The sequence below is a fragment of the Sesamum indicum genome, linkage group LG6 (assembly GCF_026168435.1).
Source record: "Sesamum indicum cultivar Baizhima isolate 11 linkage group LG6, ASM2616843v1, whole genome shotgun sequence".
Lineage (NCBI taxonomy): Eukaryota > Viridiplantae > Streptophyta > Magnoliopsida > Lamiales > Pedaliaceae > Sesamum > Sesamum indicum.
This window is the reverse complement of record NC_142662.1, coordinates 24,588,538-24,606,138: the sequence shown is the minus strand read 5'-3', so window position 1 is coordinate 24,606,138 and position 17,601 is coordinate 24,588,538. Positions and strand designations below refer to the sequence as shown.

At 35.1% G+C, this 17,601-nt stretch overlaps 2 protein-coding genes across 3 annotated transcripts; both read left to right on the top strand.

The window, feature by feature from the left end:
• The first annotated feature begins 481 nt into the window (after positions 1–481).
• On the top strand, positions 482–6,041 carry LOC105163544 (NAD(P)-binding Rossmann-fold superfamily protein). Its single transcript, XM_011081941.3, has 12 exons — positions 482–717; positions 1,203–1,343; positions 2,341–2,389; positions 2,594–2,611; positions 3,652–3,755; positions 3,839–3,952; positions 4,315–4,365; positions 4,755–4,843; positions 4,949–5,009; positions 5,111–5,188; positions 5,279–5,389; positions 5,675–6,041. The coding sequence occupies exons 1-12, from the start codon at positions 592–594 to the stop codon at positions 5,801–5,803; spliced, it is 1,071 nt and encodes a 356-aa protein (XP_011080243.1). The 5' UTR covers positions 482–591; the 3' UTR covers positions 5,804–6,041.
• A 1,572-nt stretch (positions 6,042–7,613) lies between these two features.
• LOC105163546 (multiple C2 domain and transmembrane region protein 5-like) lies at positions 7,614–12,391 on the top strand. 2 transcript variants are annotated; one of them, XR_002287237.2, is made up of 2 exons: positions 7,614–10,690; positions 12,360–12,391. XR_002287237.2 is itself a non-coding variant. In XM_011081948.3 (1 exon), exon 1 carries the CDS (start codon positions 8,302–8,304, stop codon positions 10,612–10,614), a length of 2,313 nt encoding a protein of 770 aa, XP_011080250.1. In that variant the 5' UTR covers positions 7,614–8,301; the 3' UTR covers positions 10,615–10,727. The 2 variants fall into 2 exon arrangements, 1 of the variants encoding a protein (XP_011080250.1); XM_011081948.3 differs by lacking the exon at positions 12,360–12,391 and having other exon boundaries at positions 7,614–10,727.
• Positions 12,392–17,601: the final 5,210 nt, after the last annotated feature.

The window sequence follows — 17,601 nt, the reverse complement described above, 5'->3', positions numbered from 1 at the left end:
TGATTCTGAAGGCTTGAAACTCTCGATGTAATACTCATATACCATATGCTAGAAGTAAATCTTGGAAGAATGTTCTGACTTTCCTGTAGCTTTTCAGGTTCATCACTCTCCCCTGTTCAAATATTTAGGTTAATGCGAGGTAAAATCGACGACAACCCTTCAACTGTACACTATAAATGTCGGAAAGAGATTTTCTTTGACACGTCTACTTGCTTTTGAACTCAAAACCTCCAATAAATAATTGAGCCAAATATGCAGAGCTGTCCGGCAATTCGGTAGAAAGATTGGTCCTGTTGTGTTCACATTTGATGTTCCAAGGTATAACGATAATAGATTGTTTGGAATAAAAATAATGTCATATATACTATTAAGTAGTAACTTTTTTACTTAATAAAAATTTAAATATTTTATTTTCTTCATTGCAATTTAGAAAGGGTTCATGCGACGCTCACAGTTACATGTACTATTTTCAACTAATTAAATAACTTACAAAAACCAAGAAAGAAGCTAAACTGGACTAACTAGTGTGAAAGAAACGTTACAAAGTCTGAGACCAAGATCCGAGGCTCCCACTCCATCATCAACCGATCAATGGAGCAGACGCCGCCGCAGATAGCCATTATTGGCGCCGGCATCTTTGTCCGCAATACTTACATTCCCAGATTAGCTGAAATCTCCAACTTGTTAGTTCTAAGAGCCATTTGGAGCCGCTCTGAGGCAATCATTCCATCTCGTGTCTTTCTTTTTATTATTCACCTGCTTTCTTCATTTTCTTTTTGTTGAAATTCGAATCTGGGTCGCTGGGAAATGCTGTTCTTGCGTCTGATTTTATCTTTTGTTTTTGTGATTATAGATAAAGCTTGCATCTCTTTGTCTGGTTTTCTTGCGTTCGTTGAGAAAATGGTTCTGGGTTGTGTACAAAGTAGTAATGCTTTTCTCTTATTTGCTGTAATTTCTTGGGATTGACAATAGTCGAAGTTCAGGGAATGGTCTTTCTTTTGATTTGTTCTTTCAATGCATATTTTCTGGAATCCTACGTAGATTTAATATTGCCTAAAGTCTATTATGTGTCTGGTTGAGTCGCTCCCTTTTTTTTTGGCTTTTCTGTGTATATGGATATTATGAATACCAGAAGTGGAAGATTGTTCTGTTGTTGTGAGCATGAAGAGAAACAAAATTAACCGCACAGTGTGTCTGTGTAGGAATCAGCCAGAGGTGCTGTTGAGACTGCTAAAAAGTTTTTCCCAAATGTGGAATGTAAGTGGGGAGAGGCAGGACTCGAGGAGATCATTCAAGATGCTTCCATCATTGGTGTGGCTGTGGTCCTTGCAGGGCAGGCTCAGGCAAATTCTCCTCTCTGTTTGTATGTGTGTTTTTGTGCTGTGTAATTCGGACTTGCATGACATCTACACGTTCCATTTTGCATTTAGATTCATTAGAAACTTAAGCCAGATGCCACCATGAAGCATGGACCGGTTCGTGTTGTTCTTAGTCGAGTAGGAAGTGTTGTATTAAAAAGTGTGTTTTGCAAGTAGCTGGCATGCTTTCTTATGAGAAATAACTTATACGCTCTCCACTAAGTTTCAGCGTGAGGTGAAAATGTCTATTTCATTCAAGCAGGAAAAAAAGTGGGTTCTGAGTGGCAGGAACAAACTCATAGTGGTACCAGTTGTAATCCGGTATAGTTCTAAGATATCAAATATATTTGCATTTTGCATGCACTCTGTAACTCACGATTTCACAGCTGGTTTAAAACAGTCCATAGATGATATATGTCTGGTGGTATTGAACAGTGGTACTATCTAAATTCTGTTTTTAAATGCCTTCTGGATTATCATGTGGTGTTGCATGTGTCATATCCCTTTAAGTTTCCTTTTGTAGCTTTGACAGTTGGGATTATATTACTTCAATATCATGGTTGGTAGGTAAGCTGGAGAGACATGGGGATTTCTATATGGTCTTATTGAGTCGACGTCTTTCTAGTTTCCTAAAATAAATAGTCTGATGTTTTTTATGCTACCACAAAACAAAGTTTCATTTTTATTTTGCTCGTTTCTGATCATTACAGCTAAGTTTTGCTGACTGAGATTTCAATACCCAAACATAACATGGGCATTTTGTAAGTTGCAATCTCATGTCTGAGCAAGTGGTGACTTGGTGGCAAAAATCATGAACAAATTTCATCGCTTTTTAGAAACATGTCTTATACCGAAACTTCCTGTGCTTATTTGGCTGGATACTTTAAAGTGCAGCATTGCGTTCTGTATGATACAGATATTTTCTTCAACTATTACTATCATGTGATCTGTGCCATATTTCATAAGAGAACCATTTATTCAGGTGGATATGTCACTGAGGTTGCTGAAGAGTGGAAAACATGTCCTGCAAGGTGATTAGCTATTAGAATTATAAAGAAAATATATATTTCCTGTTAGAAGATTGTGGAGATTTTCTTGAAGTTCATTATACTCATTTTTACCTGACATAACTTCATCAGCTCTAAAATGTGATTTTCAACTGCTTATATGAGGGTTGACTGACAGTATCTTTTATGCATGTCTTGCATGCGTCTTCGCAACTTCTGGTTCTGAAGAGAAACCTGCTGCAGCGTGTAAGTAAGATACTGATTTCCTATATGTGTACCTATTATCTGAGTTTGGAGTGAATGATTGATGTTCAGGAGCTAATTAATTATCTTGATTTTTGTTTTGATATTTTTTTCCTTTCAAAATCTTGCTGATTCCCCTTATTCTTGGGTGACCGTGTTTCTGTTTCTCATTTCTGTTTTAATATCATTTTTTCAATATTACGTCTGATAATTATAATAAATAAAGAACTCAATATGGCAACTTGACTTGTAACAGAATCTGGACCACTTTGGCCTTGTTATTGGCATTTGGCAAATGCATAAGATAACCATTTTTTCTATCAATTCCTGTAATAAATAACAAGAAAAAAGTAAAGATAGTGCTAAAATGTGGTGGGAGTAAACTTATAATTCCCTGGTTTTGCCGAAGTGTTTAAGCATAGTTCACTAATGTATATACCAGCCTTCTATGATAGATAAAGCTTTGAGATATTCTTTGGATCCTTTATACTAAGTGAGAAGCCTTTATTCATATAGTTTGAATCTACATCTAAACATGTGCTTACTAGGATTTGGACCAGAAATTAACAAGTATAAATGCGGGTGTTTTCCTGAGTTCATCTTGGGTAGTCTGCCTCATGTACTAATCCAGTGATCACTTAATTAATGCCTCTCAAGTTGTGTCCTATTGAATCCCAGATGCTCCAGTGAGATGCCAGAACTCTCATTCTTAACAAATAACAATAGTACGAAAACTGTAAAGTTCATAATTCAGAAGAAGTTGTTTCTTGTTTAAGATGTTGAACTATGCACCAATCTCTGTTTCTGTCTTCCGAATGCAAATGATTTTCTTTAAATTCATCTCAATATTCTCATCTGATTTTGATAACATCCTTCCCTTTGTAACTCAAAATCCTGTAACTGCACTTCATAAAATCACATGTCGTAAGATTCTTGATATCTTCACCCCATGCCTCCATATGTGCTAGTGGGTGTGTCTTTGGGAAGATATAATGCTTTTTGAAAATGATTATCAGAAATTGATCACTGGTTTACCAATTCAGCTGGTACTGAGCTGAATGCAGCGATATCAAGCTACAGTTCTTTACAACCCGCTCCAATTTGGGCAGTTGCTGAAAACTATCGTTTTGAACCTGCCTTTGTGGAGGTACCTCACTTTTGTGGTCTTTGCTGACTATATATAATTATATGTTGACGTCATAAGTAGATGAAGAACTCTGGATCTTACAGGGCAAAAAACTGATGGCTGAAATTGGAGACGTTATTAATATCCATGTCATTATTGAAGGATCAATGAATAGCTCAAATCCATACTTTTCAAGTTCTTGGAGACGCGACTTTGTTGTAAGTATTACTGCGTAAAATTAATCCCAGCTAGCTGGTTTCTGGCAACTCATCAGGATCTGTTGATGAGTATTTTTCGCACATCAACCAACTTTGTTTACAAAATTTCAAATTCACATTGTTCTTGTTTCATCTGCATACCAGTGCTTTTCTTTAGTGCCAGATTATCTTGCTTATTAAGTCAACACTGTAATGCAATATGTTCCTATATGTTTGTTAAGCCCCAGAAGAATGCTACTTTTATGATACCGATCTGTTTCCAGACAACTTTTTTATATTGTCTGAAGTCACTTTCTTTCTTATCTATTGGCTGAAAATTGATCCTATATTGTTTTGAACTGAAATGTTTCCTGCTTTGGCAGGGGGGTTTCATTCTAGATATGGGTGTGCATTTCATTTCTGGGTTAAGAATGGTGAGTTAACCTTCCACTTTTTGCATCCAAATGATTCTTTACACTGAAACAAATTTATATGCATGAAAACCATATAATAGTTTAAGAGCTAGAAATTCTCATCTTCTGCTATTCTCTAATGGCTGAAATAATGAACTCGAATAAGAAGCTACCTAATGAAAGAGTTGGATAAAGATCTATTGGAGAACCTCATTATCTCAGTACTGTTAAAAACTTATTAGAATTATTTTCCTAACTTAGTAATGTAAACCTGTATACTTGCAATATGGACTAAAATTTAACAAATTGCTGTATAACTCTGAACATGACTTTCAACTGGGATGTTTTCTTATTCACATGCCGGTGACCATGTCTATAGCTTTGACAATCTCTCTCTTGCATATGGAAAGCTGGTTGGGTGTGAAATAACTTCGGTTTCAGCTATTACCTCTCATGTTGATACAACTTTGCCTGCCCCTGATCATATCTCCTCAACAATGTAAGAAATTTTGATGCATTTACTGATCTACGAGCAGTTTAAACTTTTGACTGTTGAAATTTAGCATTTTTTCATGTTGCTTTTGTTTTTTCCATTTTCATCTAGTCAACTGGAGGATGGGAGTTCTGGAGTTTTTGTGATGGTTGTATCATCTAGATCTCCAAAGGTATTATGTAAATCGTCACCACTGTCCTAACAATGCCGTCTATCTGATAATATGAACTTGAGGCTGGAAAACTTACAACAGTTTCACTGTTTGACTCATAGGTGCTGTGGCGAATTGTGGGCTTGAAGGGGACGTTACAAGTTGAGCGAGGATCCAAGGATGGGAAGCATGGATACACAGTAAATGCTTTTCACTTTTCTGATCTCCTACTCTCAGTTGAGCTATTCGATATATACTTATCTTTTATGTTGAACTTGATACGATTATAGGTTGTTCTTTTTACGGCTGATGGCCAAAACAAAAGCTGGTTTTACCCATTCAGCGGCGTGACTGAGGAGCTTAAAACTTTCTTGTCAGATATTTCACAGGCGAACCTAAAGGTAATGCAGAATTGTGGAATGACACGACTGGCTCTCTCTTTTGTTTGCCTTTGTTTCTATATACAGATGATCTATGTTTTCTATAAAACACAGAACTAAAGATGTAAGTAAGTTAATTAGGCTGCTGGTTTCTGTTGGTTCATACGACTCTGTATTTCTTGTTTCTCAAAACCTCCCTTCTTTGGTATTGACACTTTTTTATTGCGTCTCCTAGATCTTTTAGTACTATTATTATATAATCTCTAGATTAGAACTATTCACCAAAAACTTTCTTCCCCTCTGCAGAAGGACGGCAGCCACCAGGTCGAGCCTCGCATTTCTTTCCTTGAAGGCGCCCGAGACGTTGCTGTTTTGGATGCAATGCTTGAATCTGGGAAGAGGCAAGGCGTGGCTGTCCAAGTAAAAAAGTTTTAGCTTCCGTTTTTAGCAAGAGACATGTGCAATTCATGAGGTATTCCAGAATTAACTGGCTTTTGTTTCCGATAGTAGAACTATTAAAACAACTTCATTCACATTTAAATTTTACTTCTTTTCTCACTTTAACCTGATCAAGCAGCATCTCCATGATACATTGAATATATGCAATTTGAAAAACCCTGTATCAGGATGTCTGTATCTTTACTTGCAAGGGAGAAGGCAACGTTTGAGCTTATGTCTCTCATTTTCATATAGTGTGGGATGACAGTACCCTCATAATTACATTCTTAGTCACTTTACTATGTTCTTGTCTGCAACCTCTCCCGCATTGATTGCCAATAGCAGTCCACCTAATCAAAACAAATTTCGTTCAGAAGAAGATAAGAAGATAGCAAGTTGGCTGAAGGAAAATGACTTGGTTTCTTGACTAATCTCAACTAACCCTATTTCTTTCTCATTATTTTGTGTGAATTGTCATTAGAAAATGATACAGACCATATTTATGGAGATGAGAACAGCACGCCATTGATTGAGTCAACTAGTTGGTTTTGGACCCATGAGACCTCCCATTCATCAAAACCATACACTCAAAATCTTGATTATGCATTTACTTCAGTAAATTTCAGTTCTTGATCTAGGTTTATTAGATCTTTATATGTACTTTCGGGGTCTTATATCGAGCTACTGTCTTCTTGATACCTGCAAATTATGTTAACAAGATTAATGTACGGATCTATTTGTTTAATCGACACAATTATTAGGTATAATTATCAAGGTAAAATTGCACTCTTGATCCCGTAAAAGAGGAGGTGCGACACTTTTGGTCCCGCACTTTGCAGGGTAAACTTTTTAATCCTACAGGATTTAAAAACGTTGCAAATGTGGTTTTAATGCCTAACAGATTTCGTCCTACAGGATTAATGCATGGGGCCACTATAATTATTTATCAAAAATCAGCATGACATGAAGATTAGATTTAAGACACAGATCAGTGTACCTTACACATATGTTTACATCATCTGATTAAAATAGTCTGCATAATGCAAGCAGCATTCTTAAACACTGGTGAGAGATTAATTTCTCAAGTGCCAATTTCAGATTGTATTTATTTTCGAACAGGAATTCCGGATGTTATTTGCTGCTCGTGAATTGCGACAAGGCTGCTCAATAAAGATAATTCGACATTTCATATGTTTTTTTATACGACCAAAATGTGAATAAACATGCATGGAGGGATGATCTACTTTCCATTAATTATGCCATTGCTAAAATGTATAAACTCATTAAATTTCTAAAAATAATTGAATGCAATAAATAAAAGAGTAAATTGATAAATAAGTATTTGAATTCTTTCAAAAAACTAAAATATTTGGGTATGTATTTGTAAGTTTTAACACAAGTAGTGGGATGTTCTACACCCGATTTTGTTTCAGTTTTTGAAATAGTAATAAAAGTAACAACATATTTGTTTATATATATTTTCATTGAAAATGTTTTAATGTCATTCTCATCTCAATCTGATGGGAAATGCAGTTTGAATTTACCAAATGCACACATGTGGATTTGACGTCTTCGATAGTTTCAAATTATTTTTTTTAAATACAAAATACAATTCATTATACTATTTTAAGATTACATTCTAATTTATAAGCTGATCAAATGCATCACTAATTCCAAATCAAGGGATGCATTAGAAAAAAAAAAAAAAGGAACAATGAAACATAACAATTAAATCATAGCATACGTGAACTGAAAATTACAAAATTTCAACTTTATCACTTGAATAAGATCTTATTAATCGGATCATTTCAATTCTGATGGTCGTTGTAGGTGTGTCTAACCTAGTTATCCACACATCAACTACGGCATCGTACTAATTAGGCATCCATCAGTTTATTACCATCAAATGATCTCTCTAACGTTTGATTTCTCTCTATGCTAGAAGATCAGTTATTTTGATTTAAATGGTCTTTCTATTTTTATTCCTATGTTCTTCAGCCCAATTCATATGTGAAGAACAACAATTCGAGGCCTCGAAGTTATTACTTCTAACTGCTTTGAGTTTCATATATAAAATATAAAAAAGGAAAAAAGAGTTTGAGAAAGAGTCAATGGAAAAGCAGAGAAGCAACAGAGGTCATTGCATGTGGGGTTTGTTTCCTATGACAAACGAAATCTGTATGGTGTAAGGAAAACAAACATTAGGTTTTATCCTGTCAGGATTTCTGCATATTGTAAAGATTCATCCAATCACACCCTGTCAGGATTTCTAACATAATGTTTTCAGAGACCAACTCTTTACAATAAAAGTCTTGATATCTTTCCTAGTGATGCAAGTTTTCACAGTTTTCCAAGATAGTTGTAGCAACTCTGAACTACTAAGCACTAACCCCCCACCCCCCCTCAGTTGTTTTGCTCCAAGAACCCGAATTCTGGTTTGAACTGGTATTCTTGCATCTGTTTGGCATTTGCAAGAGTCCTGTAGAGATAAGAAAATGCAGAAGTTTCCAGTACCCGAAGAGTTTGCTCTGAAGCAGACAGCTCCTAAGATTGCTGGTTCAGGGGTGATAATTGGTGGTGATAAGGTGGTTTGTGCCTATGACCTCGTTGAGCAGATGGAGTATTTCTATGTCCGGGTTGTGCGAGCGAAGGAACTGCCAGGTAAGGATGTTACGGGTACCTGTGATCCTTATGTCGAAGTCAAGCTTGGTAACTACAAGGGTGTCACAAAGCATTTCGAGAAGAAGTCCAATCCGGAATGGAATCTTGTATTTGCTTTTGCACAGGAGCAGCTCCAGGCTTCACACGTTGAGGTGGTGGTGAAGGATAAGGATGTCGTCCTGGATGATTTCGCTGGCAGAGTTTCATTTGATCTTGTCGATATTCCTAGACGTGTTCCGCCTGATAGCCCCCTGGCGCCACAGTGGTACAAGCTGGAAGATAAGAAAGGTGAAAAGCTCAAGAAGGGGGAGATCATGCTTGCTCTCTGGAAAGGAACTCAGGCCGATGAGGCGTTTTCTGATGCCTGGCATTCTGATGCAGCAGCCGTTGGCAGCGAGGGTGTTTCCAAAATCCGAGGGAAGGTGTACCTTTCGCCGAGGCTTTGGTATCTTAGAGTTAATGTAATTCAGTGCCAGGACTTGCTTCCTAGCGATAAAAGTAGACCACCTGAAGTCTGTGTGAAGGTGGTTCTTGGCAATCAGGCTTTGAAAACGAAAGTTTCTTCAGTGAAAAGCGTGAATCCCTCCTGGAATGAGGACTTAGTTTTTGTAGCTGCGGAACCATTTGAAGATCCATTAGTCATAACTGTGGAGGATAGAATAGCGCCAAACAAAGACGAGATCTTGGGACGATGTGTGATGTTATTGAACTCGGTCTCGAGGCGGCTGGACAACAAGCCTGTACCGGCTAAGTGGCATAATCTTGAGAAACATCCACTTGTGGAGGGACAGAAGAAGGAGGCTAAATTTTCAAGCAAGATTCATCTCAGGATCAGCTTGGATGGTGGTTATCATGTATTGGATGAGTCCACTTATTATAGCAGTGACTACAGACCTAGTTCAAAGCTGCTCTGGAAGTCGAGTATTGGGCTTCTTGAGCTGGGAATAATAAGTTCCACGGGGCTGTCACTGATGAAATCGAAAGATGGCCGGGGAACCACTGATGCCTATTGTGTGGCAAAGTACGGTCCCAAATGGGTACGAACGAGGACCATCATTGACAGCGTTTCTCCAAAGTGGAACGAGCAGTATACCTGGGAAGTATTTGATCCTTGTACTGTGATCACAATTGGGGTGTTTGACAATGGCCATCTACAAGGGGGAGTGGACACCAGCATTGGAAAGGTAAGAATCAGGCTATCGACACTTGAAACTGACCGTGTCTACACACACTCGTATCCTCTAATTGCACTGAAACCTTCTGGGGTGAAAAAGATGGGTGAAGTTCAGTTGGCTGTGAGGTTCTCGTGCACATCATATCTCAATATGCTGCAGAAGTACACTCATCCATTACTGCCCAAAATGCATTACGTTCATCCGTTATCTGTGATTCAGCTCGACGTGTTGAGGTATCAGGCTATTCAAATAGTCTCAGCAAGGCTGGGAAGGGCAGAACCGCCGTTAAAGAAAGAGGCAATAGAATACATGCTCGTCGTTGGTTCCCATATCTGGAGTGTAAGAAAGGCTAAAGCCAACTTTGTGAGAATAATGAACGTGATGAGTGGGGTGGTTGCCGTTGCAAAATGGTTTGATCAGATATGCCAGTGGAAGAATCCCCTCACAACCATTCTCATTCACATTCTCTTTGTGATACTAATCCTCTACCCTGAACTGATTTTCCCCACTCTATTCCTCTACCTGTTCTTTATTGGCATTTGGAACTACAGATGGAAACCAAGGCACCCTCCCCACATGGACATTCGACTCTCACATGCTGACGCCGTTGGTCCTGATGAACTAGATGAAGAATTTGATACGTTCCCAACTTCCAAGTCATCCGACGTTGTGAGGATGAGATACGATCGGCTGAGAAGTATAGGGGGACGGATCCAAACCGTGATCGGTGACCTGGCCATGCAGGGGGAGAGGTTTCAGTCTCTTTTGAGCTGGAGAGATCCAAGAGCATCAGCTTTGTTCATCGCCTTCTGCCTGTCTGCTGCCTCTGTGCTATACATCACGCCATTTCAAATCGTGATACTGTTGATGGGGTTGTACGTATTAAGGCATCCTAAGCTACGGAGCAAGGTTCCGCCCCCATCGACTAACTTCTTCAAGAGATTGCCTGCAAGATCAGATCTTATGCTGTAAGAAGTGCAGCTCTAGTGCTGCTCATGCATTGTTTACATATCGCAGTTGGTTATTGATCAGCATTTGTAGCAAGAAGGTACTAACTTCCACTCATAACTCCATGAGTTTAACTATGGTATATGTGCTTCTGGCAATTCCATCTTAAGCGTTTAAATCAAATAATGACATAGAACAAGAGGTGCGGCTGCATTTTGAGAGCCTTTGAATCGACAAAAGTCCAAATCGTGGCTCAAGGAGTTATAGGAAAATCTATCATCATCTCCTTTCTCTATTTTTTTTCCCAACATATTTTAATTCGTAATTTCCGTTTGGACCTCATATACCCTGTTTTAATCTATTTGTTTTAAATACATACAAATTCCATGCTGGGAATTCATAAAAAACATATTGAGTTCTTTGAGAGTTGGATACCAATTCTTCAATTACTTTTATCATATTTCAGGTCTAAGCATATTCCAGTTGTGTGCGTTGAAGCCTATAATATGATTATGCAAACCTTAGAAAAAATTATTTCTTAAACCTGCCACGTGTTCGATTCTTGTACATAATAATTTATTATATATGTTTATATGTATATCTATTCTATACTATATAAAAAGAAAAAGTATTTTTTTTCACAAACAGCATTTATGACACCGCAACATTAAGTTTAATACCCTTAATTGATTTTCTTTTTTTTTTATTTGTTGCTTTCTTTCTTTCTGTTTTTTTTTTTAAAAAAAATATGATATATTAGTTTATATATATATATTTTTATTCATAATAAATTGTAAAAATATAAAATATTATTTATTATATACATATAAAAACCACGTGGTACGACGGCTACTATATATAAAGAATATTAGAGAAATGGGTGAGTTTGGTAGAATGTCTGGGTCAGGCCATAACTCCTTTCAATTTAAGTATAAAGAGAAAAAGGCATGATATCTTCATCTGCCTTCATTTGTCTATAACAAAACAATAAATCTGATAATCAAGCCAAGTTAAGAATAAAGCCTAAGAAACGGTGAACCTTAGGAGAGATATTTCTTTTAGGGATAATTACGCTTATATTTCCTAATTTATAATTTATTTATATAAATTATTCATAATTTTTAAAAATTTATGAATACACCCACAAAAAATATCAAAATTATTTACATAAATCATCCTTACTTTTTAAAAAATTATACATACATCCTAAAAACGTCAACATCTTTGCAAAAACTATCCGTATTTTTTTACTGCAGAGCTGGTTTTTATTATTACGCAAAAATGAAAATGATTTGTGTAAATAGAATATAGTTAATGGTGTAAATATAATTATCTCTATTTTTTAATTTCATCTCCTCTCGTTAAATTATTTTTATTTCAATATACGTCTGTTTATATTTGGGGTAAAATGCAATTTACTCCCTTGTGTTTTTAAAAATGTCTAAAAAATCTTCTTGTCAAATAAAACACTAAAAACTCCTCCTGTGATATTTAAAAAATAACAAACAACCCTCTCGGATTCGGAGGTGCATTACACGCGCCGTTTTCTTTTCTTTTCTTTTTTTTTTTAATTTTATTATTTTAAATGACATTTTTATCCATAGTTTTTTTGTCATTAGATGTTATTTGATATAAATGAATAGTTCAGATCTTACCAATGTTATTCAAACTATAATTATATTTTAAATGTATTTATATATATATTTAATATATGTACTTATATATGTTTAAAATAGATATTTATTTATATATATTTTATATATATACAGAGAGAGAGAGAAGCGCCGGCGCGGCAAGGGGTGGGAGGGGAGGGCAGGAGGAGCCAGATTGGAAGGAAGGAGGAGGAGGAGGAGGACGGCGCGGCCACGAGCGAGGGACGGACAACGATGGGGCGTGGAGGATGCGGACAGCGGCGGCCAGGCGTCAGTTGCTGTGAGGAGGACGGCAGCGATGAGGGCGACGACGGCGACAGTGAGGAGGCGGAGTTGGGTGGGGTGGGAGGGTGATGGTGGGTTGGAGAATATGATATATACATTTATTTTTAATATATTTAAATATTTTATTCATATTTAATAAATAAAAATATAATAAATATTTGCACATTGAATCTTGACGTTAATTTAATTTAAAAAAATCTGAACCATTAAATATGTGTTGAATTTGGACTTTTGATTTAAAAATTAATAAAATTAAGCCGTTGATATATATTTTGAAAATTTTAATAGTTAGATGTATAACAGAATTTTTATTAGTTTTTTTATTTTTTACGGGATGTATTTTGAACATTTTCAATAACGCAAGGTGAATTGTATTTTATCCTAAAAATAAACACATTAAATCACTATTCTATAATCATTATGTTTTGGGTAAATTATATTGATATCCTTTTAAGAATAGACCTCTTTGTAAAATTATAATTATGTCGTTTGAGGTTTTAGTTGTAATTATAATTACATCCTCTATTCAGTGACAAAAGTTTACACAAATCCTCTTTGACGTACATTATACTAATAGTACCCTCGTAGGGTGCACTTGTAATTTTATAAATGCATAAAATATTTGTGTATTTGAAGGGGTATTAATATAATTTATCCTTTTTTTTTCTATTTACTTAATATTTTTTACACGTTACATCAATTATGATTAGTATATTTTTTTTATCTCTCATTCGATGACATACTAAAAAAAAAATCTTATATGAACAAAACTCAACTTTTGCTTTTCTTTATCACACTAAAATAATATTAGACGAAATTACAAGCAATCCCTCCTTAAATAATATTTCTTATTGTAATTAATACGTTATTGCTTCCGTCTTGTGAAGGATGTTTTCATTTTTTTTTCAATAAATAATTAATTAATTTGAATTGTCGGTTATACCCTTTTTTTAAATGTAATTTATAAATTGTAAATATGGCAAGTTATGAATTAATTAAATTCTATAACTGATGAGGACTTTAGCCTTCATCTTAATGTAATTATACAATTGTAATACAATTTTAAACTTGTTGAATTTATAGAGAAGGGCCATTCGGCTACGAACCAGAAAAAAAAGAAAACAAAGGGAATTTCATATTTTTGGTCCCATATATCAGGGTCTTTTTTAATTTAATTTTATTTAGGGTACTTTTGGTTCTAGTGAGAGGAAAGGAAAAGTAAAAAGGGGACGAGAAATAAAAAGACGTGGGAAAGGGAAAGAATAATGATTTTTCTTTAAATTGTTTGATATGATTGGAAGAAAGGTAAATATCAAATATTTCTTTCTGTTTGGTACAAGGAAAATAGATTGAAAAGAAAAAATTAATTTTTGTAATTTTACTAATTAACCCTTTCCTTTTATTTTGCATTAGAAAATAAAAAAGTTAATATTGTACTAAAATAAATTTAGTACATAAAAAATTTAAAAATCTTATCAATAAAAATATTCATAAAACAATCCATCAAATTAGAGCAAAAAATATCTTTTATTAATAAAAATATTCATCAGAATGAGTGTTGTTCGTTTATTCTAAACTATTCAATTTAAATAAAATATAAATTACTGCCAATCCTCAAATAAAGAAATTAAATTCAAACATCAGTATTTTTATTGATAATTTACTTTTTTTTAAAGATTATATATTGGTGTTATTAGCAATGATAAATAAATTGGAGAAAAATTATATATATGGGTAATAGAGTAATAAATAATAAATATATACTTTTTATTTTTTTGGCCTTATATGTTCACTTTTCCTCTCATTTTTAGACGGAAAGAAAATTTGATTTTGAAAGGGTTTCATATACATTACTTCATTTCCATCTATTTTTTTCTAACCAAACACCACACCTACTCTTATACATCCATTTTTAATTTTACTTCTCTTATATACTCACTTTTAATCCCAGCCAAACAAATTTTTAATGTGATTTTCGCACATTATGTCCCATAAGTTGAAATATTTTTCAATTTTAGTCTCTACGTGCATTTTTCGTTTAATATTTAAGGGAGCTGTTAACATCCTCACGTGCATTTCCAATATTTTCTATTAATTATTGAACGAAAAATATATGTGGAGACTAAAATACAAATCCTAACATATGGGGATGAGAAATGCATACCCCTCAAAAAAAAAAAAAAAAATTGACCTGATTCTGTTGAGAAAAGTCAGAGCAGACAATTATTATATATAGCATGGATTTTGCACCCACTCAAAAAAGTTGCAGATTGCTAATGATGATTGATCTTATTATGTAAACTGGAAAATTCAGATGATGTCAGATAACTAATTATATATGCTGAAATATAAATTTTTTTATTTGAGAAAATATTCATTCGACAATCAAATGTATGTAAAAATGAGTTTAGCTAACCCCCCCCCATATATATATATGTACGTATATAATCAATGAGTTCTGCTCTAGTAAGGAAATAGAATTAATGTGACAAATTCCTTGGGGCAAATTTGTCATTCTGGTTTTCTATAGAATGGGATACAGTAGAAATGAACATTGATCCGGGTCGCGGGATTCGAAGTATTTTGGTCTTTTTAACATAATTACTTATATATCCCCATCAAACATGATGTTGACAGCAGACAGGCCAAAAACATAAGTTCAATGGAGGAAAACGGACATGTCATTCCCACAGTAAATCTTGTTGCAAAGGAACAGCAGCCTGTAGGGATATGGTGAAATTTTCAATACTTTGTTATCCTGTGAACTGTTTTTCCAATGTCTGGGTTTAAGGGCATTGTAGTAAAACTGAATAAAAAAAAGCAGGAAATGAACCAGAGCTAACATTTGACAAGTGAAAGATTATTACAAAGAGGGGCGACTGTAACATTTTAGTGAAGTATAGGTTTCCAACCTCGTTGGGTTTAAATTCTTCAGTAGTGAACCCCAGGAAACTTAAACCTTAGCTACTGTAAATGAATCGTGCGTTGCGAGAACTCTTAGTACAATTAATGTTACAGAATCAATAATAGAAAAATAATAATAGATATAACGACAAAATAATATTTTAACAATAACTTAAGAACAAGAGCAGAATAAAAGGTAAATGGCTCAGGGATTTAGATTCTATAGAATATAAAGGTAAAAGGTAATTTCCCAAACTATTGAGAATTTATGTGTAATTACATCAAATCTCATGAGAGGAGAGTGTAATTTTTCATTCATTTTATCTTTGTAATTAGGGCAAATTTTAGGGAGTGCCGATGTAATTTAGACTAAAGATGATATGTATCAAATCCATATTCGGTGTTCATACTATTTTCATAAGTATGAGAGGCTTATAATAACTGCTTCTGGTAGGCAAAATATGGAGAAAAAAATACAAGTAATCCTCTTATGATATTGCAAATGAACGAATTATCTTATGTGAAAAAAATCTTTAGCAATTTACTCGTTATATTTTTTAAAATATAATAATTTTTCTCCCTATGTTGTTTAAAATGAAGTCATTTACCTCCCTATCTAAGGAGGTAAAAGTGCTTCATTTTAAAAAATACAGGAAGCTAAATTGCTATTACTTTTCTATAGAGGAATGAATAATTTGCTTATTTGCAATATCACAGGGGAAAGATTACATTAAACTTGCAAAATATGTATCGAATAAAATACCCTCAAACAAATTTATCTTTATATAAAATGACCATCTCATTAATTTTTTTCTCTAAGTAATATCAATTTGTGACAAAAAATGCACACGTGTATACGATGAAATGCGAAACGCGACATAAAAGTGAGTTGCGACAAAAGATATGAGAGAGAGCCCACAGGTATGAAACCGTCAAACACTAAGGTGATCTATCGTTGGGAACGCCCGAGTATAATCCAATATTACTGTCTACTAAAAAGCATATAATTCACTTAACTAGATTCTCCAAGAAAAATAATTTCCCAAGAAGCACAAAGCTGGAATATTTCCTACAAGAAGACAGCACTAACAGTAAAATTCTCGGATGAACCGAGGGAATAAAGACTTTTCTACGACTTACTATAATAAGTTGAACTGTTTGTCACGTACCCTTTTGACTATAAAAGCATCTGCAAGCCGAAAATTCGACATGAGATCAGCATAGTAGGCGGCCACTGGTGGAGTTCCGGTCAGAATTCTTTTTTCTTCCCGCCATTTGGCATCTACGTACACTTGTTGGGGTAGAGGTTTGAACTGGTGCATGCAAACATCAAACACTCACTTTTTGCTCGTATCAGCAGCTTTCGGGTTAGTTAATAAACAATGATTTAGTTGTACTGTGTATAAGAGTGGTTTGTCGGGTGTTTCGTTTCTTGATTCAGCTACGTTAACTTCCAATATGGACTTGTTGTGGTGATGGAATTACAGAGCTGTTGTCTTTCTGGAGACAATATAAGTCAGCTGCAGCAGTGTTCGGTCTACCGTTTGTTCCTCAGAGAGGTATAGTTCTGCTTTCGTTCTTCGTCAAGATTGCCCATGTAAACGTCGAGACACTTGATCCGTGAAGCGATCTTGTCCAAATATGTGACAGTTGTTTCACCTTTGATAGTCTTGTATTCTTCTCAAATATTCCTTAATATTTGGAAACTCTGTTGTTGTTGTCATATATAAAATCTTCTTCAAACTTTCATTGGATCCTGGCAGGGAGCGCGAGGAGGGTGGCTGCTTGAATGGAGCCTGAGAAATCAGTCGAAGATCAGTTCTCAAAGCTACATCCATGCTGGCCAGTGAACACAAGGATCGGAATTTTAGGCGGTGGTCCAAGTGGACTGTCAGCAGCTTATGCGCTGTGTAAGCTCGGTTACAACAACATAACCGTGCTGGAGAAGTATCACACAGTTAGTGGAATGTGTGAATCAGTAGATATCGAAGGTAAATGGAAGGCTGTCTTGTACTAATTTTGAGATGATGTTTTTCTTCAGCAACATTAGAAAACTTAGCGCTGTTTCTTATGTTGTAGGAAAGTTTTATGATCTTGGAGGACAAGTCCTTGCTGCTAGCAGCTCCCCTACTATTTTTCACTTAGCTAAGGAAATGGGGTCTGAACTTGA